This window comes from Megalobrama amblycephala, linkage group LG12 (genome assembly GCF_018812025.1).
Source record: "Megalobrama amblycephala isolate DHTTF-2021 linkage group LG12, ASM1881202v1, whole genome shotgun sequence".
NCBI classification, from domain to species: Eukaryota; Metazoa; Chordata; class Actinopteri; order Cypriniformes; family Xenocyprididae; genus Megalobrama; species Megalobrama amblycephala.
In genome coordinates, this window is record NC_063055.1 from 2,416,847 (window position 1) to 2,442,697 (window position 25,851).

At 40.1% G+C, this 25,851-nt stretch overlaps 1 protein-coding gene and 2 long non-coding RNA genes across 3 annotated transcripts; 1 reads left to right on the forward strand and 2 right to left on the reverse strand.

The window, feature by feature from the left end:
* Positions 1–2,099: 2,099 nt before the first annotated feature.
* On the forward strand, positions 2,100–3,495 carry LOC125280521. The gene is made up of 3 exons (XR_007187637.1): positions 2,100–2,143; positions 2,982–3,123; positions 3,308–3,495. It is a non-coding gene; the product is annotated as an uncharacterized LOC125280521 (long non-coding RNA).
* Positions 3,496–11,929: 8,434 nt separating this feature from the next.
* Positions 11,930–15,198, reverse strand: LOC125280257. Its single transcript, XR_007187567.1, has 3 exons — positions 14,819–15,198; positions 13,814–14,310; positions 11,930–12,147 (listed from the first exon to the last, which is right to left on the reverse strand). It is a non-coding gene; the product is annotated as an uncharacterized LOC125280257 (long non-coding RNA).
* A 788-nt stretch (positions 15,199–15,986) lies between these two features.
* On the reverse strand, positions 15,987–25,572 carry LOC125280094. Its single transcript, XM_048210417.1, has 3 exons — positions 24,955–25,572; positions 18,273–20,850; positions 15,987–15,990 (listed from the first exon to the last, which is right to left on the reverse strand). Exons 2-3 carry the CDS (start codon positions 19,328–19,330, stop codon positions 15,987–15,989), a joined length of 1,062 nt encoding a protein of 353 aa, XP_048066374.1. The 5' UTR covers positions 19,331–20,850; positions 24,955–25,572.
* Between the last annotated feature and the right edge of the window lie 279 nt (positions 25,573–25,851).

A 25,851-nucleotide genomic window follows, 5' to 3' on the forward strand; every position in this document is an offset into this window, starting at 1 on the left:
TAATAGTCATGCATAATATTTTGTTTGAAATTCAGGAGAAAACTGAAGTCACAGGCACTACTGAGAAAATAAATATTGCATTATGAGATTCTCTCGAAAATATAGCAGACATTTATTAGAAATGTTTGTAGGGAAGTAAACTGAAGAGAAAAATGTTATAAATATTTATGATTGTTATTTATGGCCTTTTGTGTTATAATTGAGATAATTGTATTGGGATAATATGGTGATGAAACCATAAAATAGAACAGGAAATATGAACTGAAAATTTTTACTTTTTTAATTTTAGGTCCATTTGTATTTTCTGTCCATTAATGTCCATTGGAATAATGATTTTTGAAAGAATTATACTGTTAAATCATTACTTTCTATTTCAAAGACTCAACAAAGACTGAATCATAAAACACAAAATGTACTTTGTCACGACTCGTCTGTCTGTAAAGATTGAACTTTGAAGCCGGTTTAAAGCACAGATATCCTGAGACAGCAGTGTTTATCAGATCTTCAGAACTGATCTGTGTCATGGGTGTGTTTGATCCTGTCATTCACCTACAGTATTTTGATTTGAGAGTTAATAATCTACTACTTGTTCTAATTCACACAAATAGTTTTGGTTTTACTTTCAAACTTTTTTTAGTTTTGGTAAAACCTTCATGTGTCTTTACACAGAAAATAAGTGAAAATCATAATGAGGTGCTAATTTCACGTAGTTTAATAAATGAATAAATAGTTAGTTTCATGTTTGTCTGTAGGCTTTTATGGCTGTAATGATGTTACTGCTTCACGTGTCTGATGAGGTGACAGTATTACCTCAATTTGTATCATTTATTTGTGCAATAAATACTAAAAAAAAAAAAAAAAAGGTCTTATGAAGTGTCCCACATGCAACTGGTCATTATTTTTGAAGTTCAGTTTTGTAATGTTGGAAATGTCACGTGAGATCTGGTCAGGTTGTAATGTAGCAGGAACAGGTGGAGTCAGATACACTTTTACATTAGTTTTGGTCAAACACGTCTGAAGCGTCACAGACACTGAGAGAATCACCATATAATCACCACAGGTACCAAAAGATAAGATGCCATGTAAGAATTTTCCTTTTTAATATATGCAAATTATATTTAAATTACATTAAATTGAACATTGAATTGATTAAAGTGACAGTGAAGACATTAATAATGTTACAAAAGATTATATTTCTAATAAACACTGTTCTTTTGAAGTCTCTCTTCATCATAGAATCCGGAAAATTTGTATCAGTTTCCAAAAACATATTAAACTTATAAACTCTACAGTATCACATTTGTTATATCAACATGATCAAAACTTTGCTGTCGCACACAGTCCTTCTGTCGTCTGATTGATAGTTTAGACTTCATTATAATTATACAATTCTCCTTCAGCTCGAGCTTCCGTGTGTTTCTGCTGTGAAATCTGCACTGATTTTTATCAAGTAACCGTAAGAATAACTTTTATATCTTTAGTAATATTTCAAGATAAACTCTTACTGGACTGAAACAACTCAGGTTTGCTTGATTATCCAATCACCATTTATCAAATATGATCATCAGGCTTTTGAAGAAGGTTTATTTGTTCATTTCTCAATCATCACTGTATTGTATTATATGAGCTATGAAAGCCTGATACATCAAATATGATTCTTAACAAAACACCTTTTTTAAAGATTTATTTTAATATTTTGTCTAATGATTCAACTGATTTGATCAGGTTTCTGACTATTATTTCAGTTCAGGTTTTACATCAGTGTTTTCCTGTATTTTGGATGAGATAAATGTTGAGCAGAAGAGGCTTCTTTCAAAAACATGAAAAAATCTTACCGACCCCAAACTATTGTTAAACGTGACCTAGAACCCTTTTTCACAAGATGTAATATAAGTCTAAGGTGTCCCCTGAATGTGTCTGTGAAGTTTCAGCTCAAAATACAACATAGATTTTTATTATTAAATTTTTTAACTGCCTATTTTGGGGCATCATTAAATATGCGCCGATTCAGTGCGCGTCCCCTTTAAATGCTCGCGCTCCCCGCCCCCAAGCTCGCAACTCTATAATACAAAGTTCGACACAGCTAATATAACCCTCAAAATTGATCTTTACAAGGTGTTCGTCAAGCAGCATATCAGATCATGTGAGTATAGTATTTATTTGGATATTTACATTTGATTCTGAATGAGTTTGATAGATTGTTGTGGCTAACAGGGCTAAAGCTAACATTACACACTGTTGGAGAGATTTATAAAGAATGAAGTTGTGTTTATGAATTATACAGACTGCAAGTGTTTAATAATGAAAATAGCGACGGCTTTCTTGTCTCCGTGAATGTAGTAAGAAACAATGGTAACTTTAACCACATTTAACAGTACATTAGCAACATGCTAACGAAACATTTAGAAAGACAATTTACAAATATCACTAAAAATATCATGATATCATGGATCATGTCAGTTATTATTGCTCCATCTGCCATTTTTCGCTGTTGTTCTTGCTTGCTTACCTAGTCTGATGATTCAGCTGTGCACAGATCCAGACGTTAATACTGGCTGCCCTTGTGTAATGCATTGATCATGAGCTGGCATATGCAAATAGTGTTATGTTGAGATTCGCCTGTTCTTCAGTGGTCTTTTGCACAAATCAAATTTACACAAGAAGGAGGAAACAATGGAGTTTGAGACTCACTGTATGTCATTTCCATGTACTGAACTCTAATTATTTAACTATGCCAAGGTAAATTCAATTTTCAATTCTAGGGCACCTTTAATGCTACTCCACACTTACGGCTTGTGGTATTAAAGTTTGGTTGCATCTGATAATAGTATCATGGACCAATAAATTCTGCTCATAAATGGCAGCAGCTGGTCTTCATGATGAAGAGTTGTTGGACCACCACAAAAGATGTTAATCTCTATATTCTGTCCTGTTTATTTCACACTTGCTCATTAAAACAGAATCTGTGCTTATGAATGCAGATGATCAACCATGTCAAAGACATCGATGGATATCCATAAATCAGACATGTGTGATGAGATGCAGAGTGAGGCTCTTCAGGTCACTCTTCTGGCTGCGAATATGTATGAAGATAGCATGGACATTGCTGTCTACGTCAGGACGGTTGGTTCTAGTGTTTTACTGAAAGACTGGAAAGTCTGAGTGAAATGCAATCGTTTCAGTTTTGTGAAAATGTGCTCTGTTTTTTTTTTGTTTGTTTGTTTTTTATCAGGAGTTTGATGGTGAAGATTGAATGTTTTTGTTGATGTGAGTTTGTGGAACATTAATACTGTGTCTTTCCTTACAGGAGTTTGAGAGAAAGCATGGAGGCACCTGGAGCTGCATTGTGGGGAGCTGTGATGCCAGCGTGACGTATAAACTGAACAGTTATATCAACTTCTCTGCTGGTGGCAAAAAAATTTTGCTCTTCAGAACTGCCTGAGGTTCAGCAACAGTTCAAACACAATTTATTTTATCCACATAATTAATAAAACGTCCACCTTCAGCTGGTGCTTCATGTGTCTTTCTGCTGTGAAATCTTTATTGATATTTATAAAGTAAATGCACAAATAACTTTGATATTGTTAGTAATATTTCAAGATGAACACTTATTAGAATTAACTGGCTTCTCGTTTCATCAGTCAGTATGTTTCTGCATTTTATACAGCGAATAGCTGAATTACTTCTACGAAACCGTTTTGAACGCCTTCTGGCTTCCAGTATGAATAAAACATATATTACGCAAGAGTGAGTGCTCCATAACGTTTAGAATTGACCCTTCACTGGGAGTTTGATTGACAAGCGATCTAACCAATCATAACGCCGAATCCGCCATTTTGTCTGACAAAGCAGTCAGGAGTTAGAAGATTGACCTCGGTGGACTTAAACTTGAAAAATGGTGTGTATTTACATCTTTCCGCATTTGAAACAACAATTCTTTTCATGTTCATTCATGTTTATGTGATGCTATAAATGAACTAGTAGGAAGAGATGATCGGTTCACGAGCCGCTTGAGCTGAGGCGCTACAGAGATCTGTCACGACACTTTAAAGAGCCACAAAACGGCTTTTATTGTTCGAATTTCTTAAAAAAAGTTAGACAATTTGAAAATTGGGACTTTGTTTAATATCATTAAGTATCAAGATTTATTCACATTGGCCTCAATGTGAACACACTTGCCCTAAAAAGTGCGGGGGATGAATTTATGTTTGATTAAAAGTGCGGGGAACACGATTTAATAATGAACACTAATTTAATAATTGATGATGTTTATAACAGAACTGAATCAACTCTGAACTGACTTCAGCTGAACAACAGTTTCTCTGAGTTTCTTTCCATTCAAAAGTCTAGTTCAGTTGCTGCTGATTCACTGTCTATCCAGTGACAGTTCTTCTTTAAAAGTGTTCATATAAACACCGGCAGCTGCTCAACACAACTTTGTTTCACAAAATGTTTTAGCAACTTTTGAAAAGTGCCTCAAACTATAAAAAAGACACATATTTTCATCTAAATCACACAAAAAAGGAAACCATTGAACAGCTAATAAGCCAATCAGCACAGGAAATATGAAAATGTAATTGTTCAAAAATGTGTAACTGTTCAAGAATTCAATGTTGTATTTAAAAATAAAAATATCTGATCATAAAGATGTTTATAATACTTTTTCAAATAAAATGTTTATATTATTTTTGTAATGAACAAATCTAAATTATATGTTTGTGTATTCTACGCAATAACGCAGTTTTGCGTCATGTAGTGATGGGAGAAATGAAGCTTTTCAAAGCTTCGAATCAATTGAACCGATTGCTTCGCAAAATGATTCACTGTTCTGAAGCGTTCGAAACGCCACACGCTGGTGACCCCTGCTGGTCAAAACTGTGTAAATGCAACAAAAACTGCCAAACATGAAAACAGCTTTTACAAACCCATTGCAAATGTTTTATTGAAAGTATAGGACTATCAGATGCAATTAACTAATAATCTAATTATCTAATTAAATATTAAGTGTCTGTATAATATGTATTCTTTTATCAATTTTCAGGGCTTGTTTTGTTTGTTTTATGGATGATCAGCTAAACAGAGACTATTAGTATTCCTTTTAATTATACAAATACCTCATTAAAATATCTACATATGTATAAAACTCATCAGAGATCAGGTAATAGACACCTCATTGTCTTTTTACTGTGAAATCTTTACTGATTATTATAAAGTAAACATAAAAAATAACTTTTATATTTGTAGTCATATTTCAAGATGAACACTTAGTTTATTTAGTTTTGATATAAAATACAGCAAATAATTTGTAAATATGTACAAAACACAATAATCAACACACAAACAGCAAACACAACATTCTGACATCTCACAGTGTAAAATCCTTACTGCAGTGGGAATAAAAGAATGACTGTGCCGATTGATTTCAAGTAGGGATACTATAATTCATACCAGAAGAAATCATGTTAAATTCATGAACAGTGGATGAGATGAAGAGCAGCTCTAGCTTTCTGTGAAACAACCATTGATGATCCGGTCTGCTTAATGACAATAATCTTACATTGGTTGACAATGTTTCAGTGTTTAACATTTACCATACTGTTAATATTTTCTTATTTCTTGAGCTTCATTTTTTAACTGTCTTTGTGCAATATTGTCTTGGGCAACCTTTTTCTGTTATGTTATCTGAACATCATGGACACAAGAAAAAAAAAATCTTTTTGTATCTGCATCAGCAAATTATTTGCAGAAATTTTAAGCAAACAAGTTTAATTTTATCATCACAGGAAATGATGTGTACGATGTCTGAATCATTGTCCATCATTTTGCGAGCAACTGATAAAGAAAAATGCCATGTTGCAATATTGCAATTTTCCATTTTAAACCATGAACCCAGCAGACACCTTAATGTTGAAAAGACTTCAAACTGACATCAAACATTGATCAAAAAACAGGTCAAAAATGCAAATCAATCTGATTTCAAAAACTTGACGTCCATTTGATGTCCACACACTGATGTTCGTTCAACCACCAAAATAACAACACAAAAGCAATGCAATGAAAGAAGTTTATTCAGCAAATCTGAAATCAATAATACAAATGTAAATAAAAGGATTTGATTGGATTTGACTGCTACAGCACCTGAAAGAAGATGGAGAAAAAGGAGACCTATTATGCCCCTTTTCACAAGATGTAATATAAGTCTCTGGTGTCTCCAGAATGTGTGTGTGAAGTTTCAGCTCAAAATACCCCACAGATCATTTATTATAGCTTGTCAAATTTGCCTCTATTTGGCTGTGAGCAAAAACACACCGTTTTTTTGTGTGTCTTCCACTTTTTTCCCCACAAAACCTTTGCTCTCTAGAAACCCAGTCAGTTTGGGATGAAATTCTTTGAAGAATTAACTTTATAAACACTGAATTAATATGAACATATGAAATTAAATTAAGGACATGCATCAGAAAAATTGGTAAGGTTGGACAATAAATATATAACAATATAACAGCTTGACAGTAAACTGTTTTTGCAGTGTTGTCTTACATTAATGTCCGTTAAAGCAAGACTAAAAAAAAAAAAAAAAAACACAGCCGTTGTGTCCAAAAGTGGCAATTAATGGATAACAGACACTGCAGTGTATCATGCTCTATAAGATCATCTTGTTTGTAGTGTGATCCAGGGGATTAAAATGTACAATATATATTTCTAGTGGATAATAATAATAGTAATAGTGTGTGTAAAGTTGCATGATATGGAAATGATGTTTAACAGCATCTTAATCAAGTCTTGACTAACATTTGATGTCAAATTGCATGAGAGTTATGAAGAAGAAATATACCCAGCCTTAACCGATTGATTTGAAGTAGGGATACTATAATTTGTTTTTTTAAAATGCTTTATTCAGTAACAAAAAAATAACAGCAGCAAGAAAATCAGTAAAAACATATACATTACAAAACAAAAAGTAACAATAGTACAAAAAAAATAAAAAAATAAAAAAATAAATAATAGGGATAAATAACTAGGATACTATAATTCATACCAGAAGAAACAACCATTGATGATCCGGTCTGCTTAATGACAATAATCTTACATTGGTTGACAATGTTTCAGTGTTTAACATTTACCATACTGTTAATATTTTCTTATTTCTTGAGCTTCATTTTTTAACTGTCTTTGTGCAATATTGTCTTGGGCAACTTTTTTCTGTTATGTTATCTGAACATCATGGACACACCTAGACAAAAGAAGAAATAGTTCTTGGACACACAACAGACGTTGAAGATACACACACACATTTAAACACACACATTTCTTCTTGTTATTATATTTCTTGAAATGGCATATATGGTAAGGTTTGATTCTTAAGTAATATGATTGGACGCTCAAGACAAGATGTTGTTTGATCTATGACTGTAAACATGTGTGACTTTGACCCTCGAGTTGCAAGAAAAAAAATATTTAGCAAACATAGCAAATAATAATTTAACAAATGTAAACCTGCAATAACTGGTTTGTTCCACATTTGTCTGTAATGATGTTGCTGCTTCATGTTTCTGCTGAGGTGACTGTATTGCATCAGTTTGTATCATTTATTTGTGCAATAAATACTAAAAAAAACATGTTCTTAATAAATGTCCCTTTTTGCGTTTCTGTGTGTTTAGGAATGGTCATATTGCCATGTTTTGTGTTGTTAAACTGAGAAATGACATGACACACGTTGATGATGTTGCAGGATATTTGTCAAGTGAAGTTATTGATGCTGAAGGTTGTGATGTAAAGAACAGGTGGAGTCAGTCACATCTATATTAGTTTTGGTCAAACACATCTGGAGCATCAGAGTCGGTCAGACCCCCCCCCCCCCTGCTTTTTTCCCGCCTTATTACAAGTCAGTTGCGCTGTTTCATTCTGGCTTTGGGAGCACATGAAGGCCAATTTTTATAAAAGCACCATTCTACTCTAACAAAATTTAGTTTAACTCAAGCACTTTCAAAGACCTATTTTTGTTTTCACACATTTTCCAGACCTTGAATCCATGTGTCTGAAATTCAAGCACCAAACTTTTTTTAATACCATAGACTGTAAAGAAATATGGACGTAGTGTCCGTGACGTCACCCATAGGTTTCTGAAGAGCATCTTTGAAGCCTAAAGTGGGCCGTCGCCATGCGTCACTCCCAGATAACTGAAAATGGGCAAAGAGGCAGGATGTGGGTGGAGTTGAGGTGCTGGTTGCTGAAACCACGCCCACCTAGCTCGACGTGACCAAGTTAGCTCAGGCTAAGGAGCTATCTATCTATCTTAGATACTATCTAAAATATTAATAAAGATAACATGTTAATATCATTAGGAAGTTCTAAAGGTTTACTGTCAATCTATGGTTTCTGTTTTACAATAGAGATGCTCCAGCAACAATAATATTGTAATTTGTGTCGGTGTGCAAATGACAACACGCAAAATCAAAATGGGACTTCATACCTTTGTAATGAAATAGCGATCACAAGATGAATCCAATCCATCGCACACTGAAAAACATCCAACACAACAGCACTTTTTGTCCACAAAAGCATTATATCCATGAAATAACTGGAATTAGCTGAGGTGACAGACAGCAGCGGCACCTGTCACTCAAGTGGCCACACCCTTAATTATGCATAACTTTAAGGCTTAATATAATTTAAACAGATGAGTTATAAAAAAATTCTCCTCCTCAGAGTTGTCATGAAGGGCAAAATTAGCTATATAGACCAAAACCACAATTTGAACCAGGCTGTAAACATGTTTTTTTCTGCTGTAAAGTTGACCATTTTAACATGGGATTCTGCTCTCTTTTGGAGTCTGTCCCTAATGGCCAGTCGATGAATTGCAGTTTAAGTGACTTCCGTATTGGCTTCAAGGGAAACTGGGGGAGGTTGCCGCTTGGTTAATACTACTCCACACTTCCAACTTATAGTTTGGTTGCATCTGATAATAGTGTCATGGGCCAACAATTCCTGCTCATAAATGACAGCAGCAGCAGCAGCTGTTGGACCATCACTAAAATGTTAATCTCTAGATTCTGTCTTCCTGTTTAATTACATACTTGCTTGATTATAACAATTTTTTTTGTTTGCGGCTACAGAGCATCCATGTCGAAGGCAGCGATTGAGGTCAAATTTGCGGACATGAGTGATGATATGCAGAAGGACGCTCGACACCAGCTGCTTGTGGCTCAGCTTGTTTACAAAGGGAACAACGAGATTGCTAACTACATTGCGAAGGTTGATATTAGAGTTCCTTGAATTACTGAGTGAATGGATGTCTGCAATGGAAGCTGCAGTTTATTCAGTATTGTGAAAATGTGCTTTATCAGGAGCTTGATGGTAGAGATTGAGTGTTTTCGTTGATGTGAGTTTGTGGAACATTAATACTGTCTTTCCTTACAGGAGTTTGGGAGAAGGTATGGGGGCTTCTGGTACTGCTTTGTGGGGAACTTTGGTTGCCACTGGACAAGCAAAGGTGGTGACATCTGCCTCTATGATGGCAGCAAATACACTCTGCTCTTCAAGCCCTAGTTGAGGAACCGTAAAAGTTCAAATACATCTTATGATAAAGTGCTGGAGGTTGTAATAAAATCAAGATCAAATATGTGAGTTTCTGCTGTGAAATCTGCTGATTTTCATGAAGTAAATGTAAGAATAACTTTAATATTGTTAGTAATATTTCAAGATGAACGCTTACTAAACCAAATCATCCAATCATCATTTTTTTTATAATAATCATGTTCAAATGTGAGTATCAAATATGATCATCATGCGTTTGGGGAAGGTTTATTTGTTCATCTCTCAATCATCATTGTAATGCATTATTTACTACAGAGCTTTGATCATATATCTAAGCATTTAAATATCTTACTAAGACATATTATTGGCACATATTGATTTTTCATGCATTTTAAGTATCTGCTATAGGCTACTGTTATAAAAGATCACACTGATTTAAATTACAAACATCAGAATTTAATCTTTTTGTCCATATAAATATCAGCATCTGCACCTAATTTCATATTGTTGCTGTTTGTGCCTCTGAATAAAATTGAACTGTTTGAGTTATTCTTCGAGTATGAGCTCAATATTCTCAGTATATCATATATAGTCTTCATATAATAACTGAGCCATAAAATAATGTATAGAAATAAAATATGATACACACACATATACAAACTTTTTTTATTTTATATTTCTATACTTTGTCTAAAGGTTCGATAAAGGTTATAAATATCAGGCTTTACAGGGTTAAATCTACGGTGGCCGAGAGAGCTCAATGCGCTGCAAATAAAGAAAACATCATCAGTTTGACAACTTTAGTATACTTTTATAAAGTGTACTTATTGCACAAATAATATACTTTAAAAGAACACACTTAAGTGTGAATTAAATGTAATGTTTTCATCGCTTAAGTGCATTCTATTTGTAATTAATTTCAAATATATCACAGATTAAGTTCATATTAAATGCAATAAGTTGAACTTTTGAGTGATTTTTTTGAACAACTTAAGTGGGACTTTAATACAACTTTATGATAACCTTCGTAATTGCTTCTAGTATCTTTAAAATATAGTTGAAGTGCACTGCCCAATGTACTAACAAGCAATTAATGTGAACTAAAATATATTTTAATATCAGTTATCAATACACCTAAGTGTGAATTAAATGTAATGTTTCAGCCGCTTAAGTGCATTCTATGTGTAATTATTTTCAAATATATCACAGATTAAGTTCATATTAAATGCAATAAGTTGAACTTGAGTAATTTTTTTGAACAACTTAAGTGGGACTTTAATACAACTTTATGACAACCTTCGTAATTGCTTCTAGTATCTTTAAAATATAGTTGAAGTGCACTGCCCAATGTACTAACAAGCAATTAATGTGAACTAAAATATATTTTATTATCAGTTATCAATACACTTAAGTGTGAATTAAATGTAATGTTTCAGCCGCTTAAGTGCATTCTATTTGTGATTAATTTTAAATATATTACAGATTAAGTTCATATTAAATGCAATAAGTTGAACTTCTGAGTGATTTTTTAAAGCACTTAGGTAGGACTTTCATACAATTTTTTTTTACGTACTTTGAAATATGGTAAAAGTGTACTTCTGAATGTACTGACAAGCAATTAATGTGAACTTAAATATACTTTAATGTAATTTACATGTACACTATTATATAATTTAATACATTTGTAATTACATTATTTGTAATTACATATAATAATGAAGTTACAATTTAGTATACTGTATTTCAAAACATTACAATCAACACAAATGCAAATTGAAACCCTCTACATTTACTGACAAAATAATCTCTAAAACAAATGCACAAAAACCTTTTTGTTGATGCACAAGAAAAACCCAAGAAACACTATACACAATCACAAACAATTACAACACTTTAACTCTCATTTAGAAAGAGTCTGGAGGACATGGCTTATAATTTTCTCCCTCAGATACAAAGGTACCTAAACCTACCCAGATAAATAAGATAACACCCATGAATTAATACAAACAAAATGTAAAGAAAAGAAAAGATTCAAAACTTTGGGTAACACTGTACAATAATTTTCTATTAGTTAACATGAACTATGAATGAAAAATACTTTAAGCATTTATAAATCCTAGTTAATATTACTTATGCATTATTAAAATCAAAAGTTGCATATGTTAATAGATAATGCACTGTAAACTAACATGAACAATAACTATACATTTTATTAACTTGAAAAATATATTTTTTATTGCCTAATGTTAACAAATATTGATAAATACTGTAAAAAAGTTAATGCACATAGTTAGATAATGTTGTCTAATATATTAATTGATGTTAACAAGCGAGACCTTTTGTAAAGTGTTAAAGTGTAATTTTGAAAAAAAAAAAAAAAAAAAAACAACAACAACAAAACCCAATAAATTCCAAAGGCACAAAAACAAGAAAACCAAAATTGTCTGTCACCACCTTTTTTAAGTTGTATGAAAAAGTGCTGTTTATGTCAATGTTCCAGAAGCTCTTCATCAGCAGAAAACCTTAAATGTCCATGAAGCTGCGCATCACCTCTACACAGTATGCATAAATGGACATGTTCCAAAGAGGCAAGAAAGTAAAAAAAATAAATACCTGGAGAAAAAAAAAAAAAAAAACAGAAGTAAAACAATTGTTTGTAGAGTCAGACCATTAGTATAATTGGTTAAATCGAATGAAAGCAATATATATAGATATATACATAAACTCCAAAGTTTATATACACCTTTGTAGGTTTTAAAATAATAAAAAATTAACAAAGACATTTCTGTCATTTTCCACCACCCTCCTAGACCCATTTGGTATTCCCTAAAGGCAAAGAGTTGCTGATAGTGATTGAAGCCTGTGGCCAAGATGTTTACTGTGTACTGATCATTTCTTCCACTTTAATACCAGTTACAGTGTGAAATAAATATGAATGAACATCTGAAGGTATGTTACAAGATACAGTACAACTGATCCATAACGTCACATTTAATCGCTCAATCAGTGTTTCAACCGCGGAAAGACGTCAATAAAACAGCTTGTAAACAATGTCACGTAACGTCACATTTACTTCAGAAAAATCATATTCAGCATAAACTCAGTCAGCTATAGAGAGGAGCATTCTGCTAATTATATGCACCACGTTACGTTCATTATAATTTTATTTTAAATATTTTTTTTTGTAATTAATTTATGTATTTAATGTTTAAATAAATAATTTATGACAGCTACAATTTAAATGTTTATATTTCAAAAAACAAATTAGAGTAGAAATATGATTATGTAATTCTAAAGTTTATATAATCATAAATTTATTATAAAAAAAAACATAATTGAGCGTAATTTTAGTTTTGGATATGTAAATCAGTTAATTTCAACCTTCAATATTATAGTAATATAGTACCAAGTGACTCCCTCTTATAGTTTACAGCATTATTTGAGAGATTTTTTTTCCTCAAGAAAATTTGCCATTTACTGTCTGATATACATCCAAATAATCGATATTGAATTGAAATCGAGTAGTAAGCTTGTGAATAGAAATCAAATCGAATCGTGAAAATTGTGTCAAAACCCAGCCCTACTGAATACTGTTAGACTTAGCTGAAAAATATAAAGCACTATTTATTTAATTTGTTTCTTTGTTCTATATTTATCTATGCTTATAATTTGTTCATTATTTTCTGTGTGCATGCACTCACCTAATTGACCCAATCATCCTAAAATGATTAATTCTTTCCAAATGGAGCTATTTAAGTCATCTGGTGATTTTTTTTTGTTTTTTCATATCGCAATATATATTGCAGAAAATAATATCACAATGTCATTTTTTTCCAATATCGTGCAGCCCTAAACCAAATATTATAAATGATGTGCTAAACTAGTTTTGATTCGGTATTAACTTTGATGTGCGATGTATTGCAATATAATATTGTTTCACTATCGTAATGCTCTCCCACATATTTTGCTATTATAACTGCACTTATTTCCGTCGTTGGTATAAGTGGCAGTGGGTGGTAATAGCAAGATGGTATAAGACTTAAGTTTCTTGTCTGATGTTTCTTTAGTCATTCGGCCATCCTGCACCCTGAACCACTGTAGGCAAATCACCCTAACACCTTGCAGTATTTGCAAAATGTTAAGAATTTGAACAATAAGAGGGATCATAAAAATTAGCATTGTATTTGTTTTTTTATTTAGTACTTCCCTGATGAAGCAGTTCATTCTGCAAGGTGTAAGTAAACTTTTGACCGCAACTGCATCACCCAAGATGAATTACCTCAGTCATCAGGACAACACTGTTGTAGAATCCTGGGAGAAGCTCTTTCACATTTCCTACAAACACCAGGATTCCAGTGACCACACCATCTTCACTGACACTGGCCTTTCAAAATAGAGAACATTTTTATAAACATTTTTATTCCTACTTTACAAGGAATTAAACATAACTTTATCAATTACACAAATATAGATAACCCAAGACCCAAGCAAATTGAGGGGTTTTGCTTTGAAAATAATGATATAATATCATTATATATAAATATATAATGATTAGATGGGGATTTGTAAGTGCACAGATGAGAATTTATTACTTGCAAATAGAAAAGATTCAAAGCATTTAAAAGCTATAAAGGACAGTTGATGGCAGTGTTTAGTTTGTAGTGTGTGATCAGGGTGGCTGAATTAATGGCAAAACTTGGAACATGATCTCATCAATATGGGTCTTTGATTCCACACAGCTTGCACTGTATCTCCAATAACAAATCTGTACTGATCCTACAAAATAAATATATAGAACTCCAGATAAGCACAAAAATATTACATATTACAAACACAAACAGTAATTGAACAACTAACTTTTCAAATGCAAAAAGAAAAATAGATTATAAGCATTATTTCTAGAGGGGGTGATATATTGAACATTACTGGTGATTATAATAGCGATTAAATATATATAATTGTCTTTGAATGTTACAAGATCAGATCTTTGAATTTAGTTCTTCAGATTTAACTTAAAGTCACTTAAAATGATTTAAAAAGTCAGAGTTCAATTAAAATATATTTTCAGCAGCCAAATTCTTTGAACAAGCCCACACACGCGATCACATTCATATATAAGAAATAGTGATGCAATGTACTGCAATCATAAATAAATTACAAGAAACATGATTAATTCACCTCCATATTGCGATTAAACTAAATAAGTACACTCTTAATGGCAATAAGAACTGCTATGTTACGGTGAAAAAATAAAAATAAAGAGAGCATATATCAAGATACTTACTTGCTTCTTTATTTGTAGTACATAACGTCTCATCTGTAGTCATCCAAACGTGCGCTCCTTTGTTTTCTTCTTTGATCAGCAAAGTTGCCTCACGCATCGCGATCACAGAAAGATGGCTGAAAGTGCATTTTTCAAACTCTGGTGAAGTAGTGCGCCGTCATGACGTAGTATTTTGGCGCATGCGCATTAAACAAAAAGTTTATAGGCTATAATACGTGCATGATTAAATTTCTGTTCAAGTTGAAGTTTTTCTAATTCATTGTTGTAGTTAGACCGTCTCGGTTACAAAGGTAACCCTCGTTCCCTGAAGGAGGGAATGGAGACGTACGTCGGACAGACCGACGAATAGGAATCTTGCCAGAGAGGCCAATCTACTTCGAGTGTAACTAAAACGAGCCAATGCACATTGGCATGCAATCATCTGCATCAGCTGCTCGCCTCGCAGCGCGGGTATATAATGAGCAGCAGGTGCGTTGCATCTTCAGGTTTTCGCTGAGGAGCCGAACTAAGCAGGCGGCAGCACAGCAGGACAACAACTGTGGCGACGGGACGTACGTCTCCGTTCCCTCCTTCAGGGAACGAGGGTTACCTTTGTAACCGAGACGTTCCCATTCAGTCGGTCACGTTCGACGTACGTCGGACAGACCAACGAATAGGAATCCCTACCAAAGCGCCACAGGAGCTGCCCTCCTCCAGCGCTCTGTTGTAAGCCACCTGAAACCCCCTTGCCTGCGGACGGTGGGACAGGGCTGACACACAGAGAGGGTCGATCACTGTTGTTCCCAAACCCATTCAGTGAGACTATAGGATAATGCTGGGAAAGCGTAACCTTTCGTTTGAAAGGAACGCTGCGGAAGCCACATCCTTCCCCGAAGGAGTTATGTGGAGAAGTACATATGGACTAACCCTGTAGGGCTGTGCTACATATGGAAGAACTGGGGTGATTCCAACTCGGTAGAGATGGGTTCTCCCAGAGGGAAAGACACGGGCTTCGTTTAGGAGCAACCGTGGAGAAAGCCATATGGGATCCCCGTAGGGTCACACATATGGAACCCAGCCTAAATCCAGTTCTCAGGGATGCAACGGAGTATAGGCCTGGCGCCGGACGCTCCGCCACGTCGGCTGCCGAAGGGTAACCGGAGGACTCAACAGGGTCTGCCCGTAGGGACTATCTGGAGGAAAGAAGCGCATGCAGCGCAGCAAGCCGACACTAAGCCGGGGCCTCTCCGTGCCTCTGACCTGAGGCGAGAACACGGGAGGAGACCGGCTCGACACGAAGGCTATAGTACCTAGCGAACGTGTTAGGTGTCGCCCAGCCCGCAGCTCTACAAATGTCTGTTAGCGAGGCGCCACGAGCCAGCGCCCAGGAGGATGCTACACCTCTCGTGGAGTGAGCATGCAACCTGAGCGGGCAGGGCACGCCCTGAGCTTGGTAAGCCAGGGCGATGGCATCCACTATCCAGTGGGCCATCCTCTGCTTGGAGACAGCCTTTCCCTTCTGCTGGCCTCCGTAACAGACAAAGAGCTGGTCTGAGGTCCTGAAGCTTCGAGTTCTGTCTATGTACAGTCGCTGGACAGAGCAAAGCCAGGGCTGGATCTGCCGCCTCCGAGGGCAGCGCTTGCAGGCTCACCACCTGGTCCCTGAAGGGAGTGGTAGGAACCTTGGGCACATAGCCAGGCCGGGGTCTCAGTACCACGTGGCTGTCACCCGGCCCGAACTCCAGGCATGATTCGTCGACCGAAAATGACTGCAGGTCCCCTACCCTCTTGATGGAAGCCAACGCAACCAACAGCAAAGTCTTCATAGACAGAATCTTTAAATCTGCCGATTGCAAAGGCTCAAAGGGAGCAATCTGAAGTGCTCTTAGCACCAGAGCGAGGTCCCAAGAGGGTATGGAGGGGGGACGAGGAGGATTTAACCGTCTCGCCCCCCTAAGGAACCTGACGACCAGGTCATGCTGACCAACAGATTTGCCATCTATGTGGTCGTGGTAAGCGGAGATAGCAGCAGAATGGACTTTGAGGGTGGAGGGGGACAGCCTACGCTCCAACCCTTGCTGCAAGAAGGAAAGCACGACACCAATCGAGCATCTTCGGGGTCTTCTCGGCGAGAAGAGCACCACTTGACGAACAGGTTCCACTTCGAGGCGTAAGCACGTCTCGTAGACAGTGCACGAGCCGAAGTGATGGTGTTAAGTACCTCGGGGGGTAAGTCACCTAGAACCTCTGTGTCCCGTCCAGGGACTAGACATGGAGTTTCCAGAGGTCTGGACGCGGGTGCCAAAGAGTGCCCCGTCTCTGAGAAAGAAGGTCCTTCCTCAGATGAATGGGCCAGGGAGGGGCTGTCGCGAGGAGTGAGAGTTCTGGGAACCAGGTCCGGTTGGGCCAGTAAGGCGCAACTAGCAAGACCTGCTCCTCGTCCTCCCTGACTTTGCACAGAGTCTGTGCAAGTAGGCTCACTGGGGGAAACGCATATTTGCGCAGGCCCCGGGGCCAGCTGTGTGCCAGTGCGTCTGTCCCGAGTGTTCCCCCGGTCAGAGAGTAAAACAACTGCCAGTGGGAGGTTTCTGGTGAGGCAAACAGGTCTACCTGAGCCTCTCCGAACTCTCTCCAGATCAGCTGAACCACCTGGGGGTGGAGTCGCCATTCTCCTGGCAGCGCAGCTCGTGATAGCTCGTCGGCCACACGGTTGAGCACACCGGGGACATGAATGGCGCGAAGCGACCTCAGATGCTTCCGACTCCACAGGAGGAGATGGCGGGCGAGTTGCAACATGCGACGGGAGCGTAGAACACCTTGACGGTTGATGTACGCAACGGTCGCAGTGTTGTCCGTACGGACCAGTACATGCTTGCCCCGTAGCAGGCCTTTGAGGCGGCTCAGAGCAAGACGTACTGCCAGCAACTCGAGGCAGTTGATGTGCCAATGCAGATGGGGTCCCATCCAAAGCCCTGACACTGCATGCCCGTTGTACGTGGCACCCCAGCCGGTGGCAGAAGCATCTGTGAATACCACAGCATGCCGGGACACCTGTTCTAGGGGCACTCCTGCCCGGAGAAACAAGGGGTCCGACCACAGACTGAAGGTTCGGCGGCACTCCTGAGTGATTGGCACCCGGAACGTGCTGCGTTGTCACGCCCATCTCGGGACTCGGCCGTGAAGCCAGTGCTGAAGCGGTCTCATATGAAGCAGACCGAGCGGTGTTACAGCCGCAGCAGCCGCCATATGCCCCAGGAGCCTCTGAAAGAATTTCAGTGGGACCGCTGTCCTGCCATTGAATGTATTCAGGCAGTTCAACACCGACCGAGCACGTTCCTCTGTGAGGCGTGCTATCTGCTCGTCCGAATCCAACTCCATACCGAGAAAAGAGATCCTCTGCACCGGGGCGAGTTTGCTCTTTTCCCAGTTGACCTGAAGCCCCAACTGGCTGAGCACCAAATCCCTGTGTTCGCACAACTGGGCGTGGAGGTAGTTGAGAATGCGAACACCCTGTTCTCTCATGGGAACAAGGGCTCCCTCTACGACCTTCGTAAAGACACGGGGAGACAGGGCCAGCCCGAAGGGTAGGACTCTGTACTGATATGCTTGACCTTCGAATGCGAACCACAGGAATGGCCTGTGTCGTGGAAGGATCGAGACATGAAAGTATGCGTCCTTCAGGTCGATCGCTGCAAACCAATCCCGGGGACGGATGCATTCGAAAATGCGTTTCTGCGTGAGCATCTTGAACGGTAGCTTGTGAAGGCTCCGATTCAAGACCCGCAGATCCAGGATCGGTCGTAAACCGCCGCTTTTCTTGGGTACAATGAAGTAGGGACTGTAGAACTCTGACCTCATATCGGCTGGAGGGACCGGCTCTATCGCATCCTTCACCAGTAGGACTGCGATCTCCGCACGCAAGACAGGGGCATCGACATCTTTCACTACAGTGAAGTGGACACCCCTGAACCTGGGGGGACGCCGGGCGAACTGAATCGCGTAGCCGAGAGGGACCGTACCAGAGGGACCACAGGCGCACCCGCAGCGGGGCAGCGAGGTGGAATGCAGGGACGCGGCCCGGGAGGCTCTCTCTGCGAGGCGACCCCAAGCGGCGCAGTGCGCAGTGCAACACTTACCTGCTTCCACGGGTGGACAGAGGGAGCAGACGAGGCTTTGACTGCCTGCTGCTCGCTGCTGTCCGCTGGCGACAGAAGAGGGGGATGAGAGTGGTGAGGTTCTTGCCCTCCCACTGCTGTCCGAGCCCTCTTCGGACCCGGAGATAAAGGAAACTGCTCTGTTATTGAGAATTTGGGAATTTGGCCGTTGAGCCAGCGGCGGAACAAAAACAGAAGGAAACAAAAGATTCTCCACCCGGCCCTCCTCCGGGGGAAGGAGCGGTGCGGTCACCACCTCCTGTAGAGCAGTCTCATCCATCGCCGGGTCGCCCGTCCTAGGGCCGCTTGGACTTGGTCTTGCCACCCTTCTTGGCAAGAGAACCCAGAGATGGCGCTCGTGGACCACAAGCGTGGACATCGCACGACCCACTGACTGCGCCGTAACCTTCGTCGCACGAAGCGCGAGGTCCGTCGCGGCATGAAGTTCCTGGAGAACCTGTGGGTCATGACCACCCTCGTGCAGATCCTTCAGTGCCTTGGCCTAATGGACCTGCAACAACGCCATAGCGTGTAGGGCAGAGGCAGCTTCCCCACAGGCCTGGTAAGCCTTGCCGGTAAGATCCGACGAGTACTTACAGGCCCGGGAAGGGAGAGACGGCTCCCCCCGCCAGGTGGAGTTAGGGCACAGTTGCATAGTAACGGCCCGTTCCACAGGGGGTATGCGCGTATAACCCTTCGCTGCCCCGCCGTCAAGGGTGGTGAGGGAGGAGGACCCACCGACACAGTTTCGGGCAGTAAAAGGTGCCGTCCACGTGCCAGTGAGCTCTTCATGCACTTCCGGGAAGAAAGGCACTGGGGTGGGGGGCTGAGAACCAGCCCTTGCCACCCCGAGATACCAATCGTCCAACCTCGAGGGTTCGGGACACGATGGAGGATTCCACACGAGCCCGACCCTGTTGGCGGCCCGGGAAAGCATAGCCATCATTTCCGGGTCTGATTCGGGCACAGTTGTCACTCCCGAAGGAGGCAGCTGCGCCGAATCGTCATCCCCAGAAGCGTCAGGCTCACCCTCCGATGCAGCGATCGACATCCGGTCGTCTTGGGGAGCTCCGAAGGATACGGATGGTACACACCTCTGGGGCGGTCCACCGCGCTCCCCCGGCAGCTCTACTGGCTGTGGAGTGCAGGAGGGGTGAGGGTTCCTAGGGGGTTGGTTCCCCGAAGGAAACGTGCTCACCGTGATCCTCAGGTCACCAGTGCCGCCGCCCGACGCAACCCTCTGGGGAGGATTGGAACGAGGCAGTGGCACTGGGACTCCGCCCATTTGCAGGAACTGGAGTCTAGACCGCAACTCCGCGACGGTCATCTTCCCACAATGGGTACATGACTCGTCCACGAACGGCGCCTCAGCGTGCCTTAAGCCCAAGCACGCGATACAGCGTTGGTGACCATCCCGAGGCGCCAGGCAACGGCCGCATCCAGCAGCACACAAGTAGAACGACATCTTTAAAAAGACACGAACTACTCGTGTAAGCTCTTTCAGGGACTAACTATCTCAGTGCCGAAGCACGCAGGGGAAAAGCCGCTGCAGCACAGACAGGGAAATGTGCAGCCTGTCGTGTGCACTCTCTTTGCAGACGCTGCTCTTACCAGCTGTCAGAACAGCCTTTTAGCGCTCTAAAGCGCACCGTTACCAGCCGTGAAAACGGCCTTCACGCTGAAACACAGCTTTTTTTGCTCAAATAAAAAAAAAAAAAAAAAAGGCAAAAATGAAAGCAAAGAAGAGAAATAAAGATCGGCCCCGCTGCTGTGCTGTTCCTCCTGCACCGGACGAGAAGAGCAGTCAGAGAGAGAGCTGGCTCGTTGAAGTCCGTTCTTCAAACACTCGCTCGTAGAAACTGCCGTGTTTGACACAGTAGTTCGGCTCCGAAGCGAAAGCTAAGCACATTTAAAATACATTAACAAATGTCATTTTGGACAACACACTTAAGTTGAAATTAAAATAAATTATTTTTCATGTGCTTTAATATATAAGTCAATACATCAGAATAAGTTTACTTATTTAAAACACTAAAGTCATAATTAAGTAAAAAATTAAGTGCAGTTTTAAAAAGTGCTCTTAAGCATGTTTAGAAATATGGTCATGAATGTGTACTTTAAGTAAAGTTAATTAGACATTATTACAAAGTGCATTTTTAAAAAAAGTGTTAATAAATATTGTCATTAAAGTGTACTTTCTGTAAGTAAAACTTAATTAGACATTATTATAAAGTGTATTTTTAAAAAGTGCACTTAAGCGTGTTATCTTCAAGATCAAGATGGCGCCGCGCATGGCAGCCACAGTGCTTAGCTCTTCAGTGTTTGTTCTGTTTTTGTTAGTTTTGTTAGTTTTTCCTGTTCTCTGTTTTTCAAACACCATCAGTTTTACCAGGGATGAACTGCTGAACATTCGGCAGTTCACACCACAAAATCTTTTACCGGATTTCGATTATTCAGACGTTTTGTTGAATGTTGTAGTCGGCGGAGCGGCAGCGCTGTTTAGACGCTTCAGGACGCGCAGACGGGGAAAGCGCGCCGGCGCCCTCGTGAAGCTCAGACAGCGCGGATTAAGAACGCCGCTGCCTAGCATCCATCTGGCGAATCTCCGCTCTCTGCCCAACAAAACGGACGAACTCCTTCTGCTCTCCCGGACAAATAAGGATTTCTCGAACTCGGCTGCTCTGTGCTTCACGGAAACCTGGCTGAACGACGCCATTCCGGACAGCGTGTTATGTCTGCCGGGCTTTCAGCTGTTTAGATCAGATCGCGACGCTGAATCAACGGGGAAATCACGCGGCGGCGGGACGTGCTTTTACATCAACGAAAGGTGGTGTTCAGATGTAACGGTGTTAAAGAAGATGTGCTGTCCAGATCTTGAAACACTCTTCATTAACTGCAAACCGTTCTATTCGCCGCGGGAGTTTTGCTCGTTCATTCTGGTGAGCGTCTACATTCCTCCGCAAGCGCACGTGAGCTCGGCTTTACAGTTACTCGCTGATATGATCACAGAGAGCGAGCAACAACACCCGGACTCTGTTCTTATCATTCTCGGGGACTTTAATAAAGCGATTCTCTCACGTGAACTGCCCAAATACAGACAGCATGTTACTTGTCCCACCAGAGACAGTAATATACTCGACCATTGTTACACAGCAATAAAGGATGCATATCACTCTGTCCCACGGGCAGCTTTGGGGCTCTCTGATCACTGTTTAGTTCATCTCATACCAACCTACAGGCAGAAACTGAAATCAGCTAAACCTGTAGCAAAGACTGTAAAGAGATGGACCACCGAAACAGAGCGGGCTTTACAAGCCTGTTTCGAATGGACTGATTGGAGTGTTTTTGAAGTTGCTGCCACCGATCTGGACGAGCTCACAGAGACTGTTACATCATATATCAGTTTCTGTGAGGATCTGTGCATTCCTACAAAGACTCATTTATCTTACAACAATGACAAACCCTGGTTCACTGCAAAACTCAGCCAGCTCCGTCAGGCCAAAGAAGATGCTCGCAGAAAAGGGGACAGAGTCTTGTACAAACAGGCCAAATACACACTGGAAAAGGAGATCAGAGTGGCAAAGAGGAATTATTCTGATAAACTTCGGAATCAGTTCTCTTCTAATGACACAGCTTCAGTGTGGAAAGGTCTGAAAGACATTACCAACTACAAGACACCATCCCCCAGCTCTGTGGAGAATCAACGACTGGCAGACGATCTGAATGGGTTTTATTGCAGGTTTGAAAAATCACCATTCACACCTCCATCAACCCCACTCTCCCCCACACCTGCAATTCAGTTCAGTGAAGATGACGTGCGCCAGGTCTTCAGAAAGAACAAGAGAAGAAAGGCACCAGGCCCAGACAGCGTTTCACCAGCCTGTCTGAAAACCTGCGCTGACCAGCTGGCCCCCATCTTCACACAGATCTTCAACAGATCACTGGAGCTGTGCGAAGTCCCCTCATGCTTCAAACGCTCCACCATCATCCCCGTCCCAAAGAAACCCAAAATTACTGGACTAAATGACTACAGACCTGTGGCTCTAACGTCTGTGGCCATGAAGTCATTTGAAAGACTGGTTCTGGCTTTTCTGAAGGACATCACTGGACCCTTACTGGACCCCCTGCAGTTTGCTTACCGAGCAAACAGGTCTGTGGATGATGCAGTCAATATGGGACTGCATTATGTTCTCCAGCATCTGGACAGACCAGGGTCTTATGTGAGGATCCTGTTTGTGGACTTCAGCTCTGCTTTTAACACCATTGTCCCATCACTCCTCCAGCCTAAACTAACTCAGCTCTCCGTGCCCACCTCTGTCTGTCAGTGGATCACCAGCTTCCTGACAGACAGGCAGCAGCTAGTGAGGCTGGGGAAATTCTCATCCAGCACCCTCACCATCAGCACCGGCGCCCCTCAGGGCTGTGTGCTCTCCCCACTGCTCTTCTCCCTCTACACCAACGACTGCACCTCTAAAGACCCCTCTGTCAAGCTCCTGAAGTTTGCGGATGACACCACACTGATCGGCCTCATCCAGGACGGTGACGAGTCTGCTTACAGACTGGAGGTTGAACAGCTGGCTGTCTGGTGCAGTCTTAACAACCTGGAGCTCAACACGCTCAAGACAGTGGAGATGATCGTGGACTTCAGGAAAAACCCACCTGCTCTCCCCCCACTCACCATCATGAACAGCACTGTGACTGCAGTGGAGTCATTCAGGTTCCTGGGCACCACCATCTCCCAGGACCTGAAGTGGGACAACCACATCGAGTCCATTGTGAAAAAGGCCCAGCAGAGGTTGTACTTCCTTCGCCAGCTGAGGAAGTTCAACCTACCACAGGAGCTGCTGAAACAGTTCTACTCTGCCATCATTGAATCCATCCTCTGCACTTCAATTACCGTCTGGTTCAGCTCAGCTACCAAATCTGACCTCAGAAGACTACAGAGGGTAGTCCGGTCTGCTGAGCGAATCATTGGCACAACCCTCCCCACTCTCCAAGAACTGTACTTATCCAGAGTGAGAAAAAGGGCAAAGAAGATCACTCTGGACCCCTCACATCCAGCACACTCCCTCTTTGAACTGTTGCCATCCGGTCGACGCTACAGAGCCCTGAGCACCAGAACGACCAGACACAGGAACAGTTTCTTCCCTCAAGCAATCCATCTCATGAACACTTGACAAACACGGAACACACAACACTATTACATATTATTTACTTAAAACACTTATTTATATCTCAATTTGCACACATAATTGTACATACAATTGTCTATAATATATATTGTCTTTTGCTTTTTTTGCACTTCGTCTATCTTGTAAATTTGTATATTATTATTTTATTCTTTTTATTATGTGTCTTGTCTTGTCACTGTTACTCTGTTGCACTGTGGAGCTTCTGTCACTAAAACAAATTCCTAGTATGTGTAAACAACATACCTGGCAATAAAGCTCTTTCTGATTCTTATTAAATATTGTCATTTAAGTGTACTTTCTTTAAGTACAAATTAGACATTATTACAAAGTGCATTTTTAAAAAGTGCACTTAAGCGTGTTAGTAAATATTGTCATTTAAGTGTACTTTCTTTAAGTACAAATTAGACATTATTACAAAGTGCATTTTTAAAATGTGCACTTAAGCGTATTAATAAATAGTCATTAAAGTATATTCTATTTAAGTACACTTAAGTGGCCTTTAATTTTAATTATATTATATTATCTGCAAGTGCACTTTTTAAGAAGTATACTTTAAGATTTGAAGTACACACAAAGTACACTTTCAATACAATTAAGTGCACTTCTTTTTCACAAGGGAACACATGCGCTGCAAACTCCACAACACTTACAAATAGACAAACGCGCTGCAAATAAAGAAAACATCTTCATCAGTTTGACAACACACGCGCTGCAAACTCCACAACACTTACAAATAGTGAAACGCGCTGCAAATAGGACTGCTCATAATCAGAATGTTAACAAACAAAACGAAAAAAAAAAAAAAACTCACCTTTCAGGTGCACACCACCTAAGAGTAAACATGAACAATCCCAGCCAGCGGTCCCAGACAGGTACGTCAATGTGTTCCCTATAACGGTCACGGCACACACGAAGACAAACAGGGTAGGTCCAATTGCAGGTATTTATTGGGGAAATCCAGAAACGTAATCCTTATAATAGGCAATGGTCAAAAATCCAGGGAGACAGTCCAAACAAAACAATGACATAAACGAAAACACAAAGCAAACCAAAACAGAGACTCGGGAACCAAGAATTAAGACACCATGACCAGAGCAGAGACAAACCAGGTATAAATAGACAGACACTAATGAACAAACACAAGACAGCTGGGTGCAATGAAACAAGGATAATGAGTCCACGAGGTGAGTATGGGTAATGTAGTTCGTGGGGTGAAAACCAAAGTCCAGGATGGAAACAGTCAGGGTTGGAGTGCCCTCTGGTGGCAGACAAGGGCACTCCCAGTAATGATCGTGACAATAACATTTTGTGGTCTGTGCCAGTCTCGGCGCCAGGACAAACGATTTGGGGGATATTATTTTGCGTTAAAATATTATTAATAAATGATTAATAATAAATAATATATATATTTTTTAATAATTTACTTGATTTTATGTCTCAAATCCCAGTCAATTATTCACTGTAGAAAGTGAAAGTAAAAACTCAGCGATGAGCTCTACTTGTTCTGATAACTATTTAACCTTAATTTATTTCTTAATTTCTCTTGTGGCCCATACGTATTGAAAAAAAAAATGAGAAGAGATATAGGTGTTACTTAAAAAAAAAAAAAAGTAACACCATATCTCTTTTCATTTTTTTCAATACGTATGGGCCACAAGATAAACATTACGAAATAAATTAAGGTTAAATAGTGTTATCAGAACATGTT

What these genes read in the sequence shown, in the direction of transcription:
- LOC125280094 (XM_048210417.1), bottom strand. Translation starts at nt 19,330, where the DNA reads ATGTCCACGCTTGTGGTCCACGAGCGCCATCTCTGGGTTCTCTTGCCA.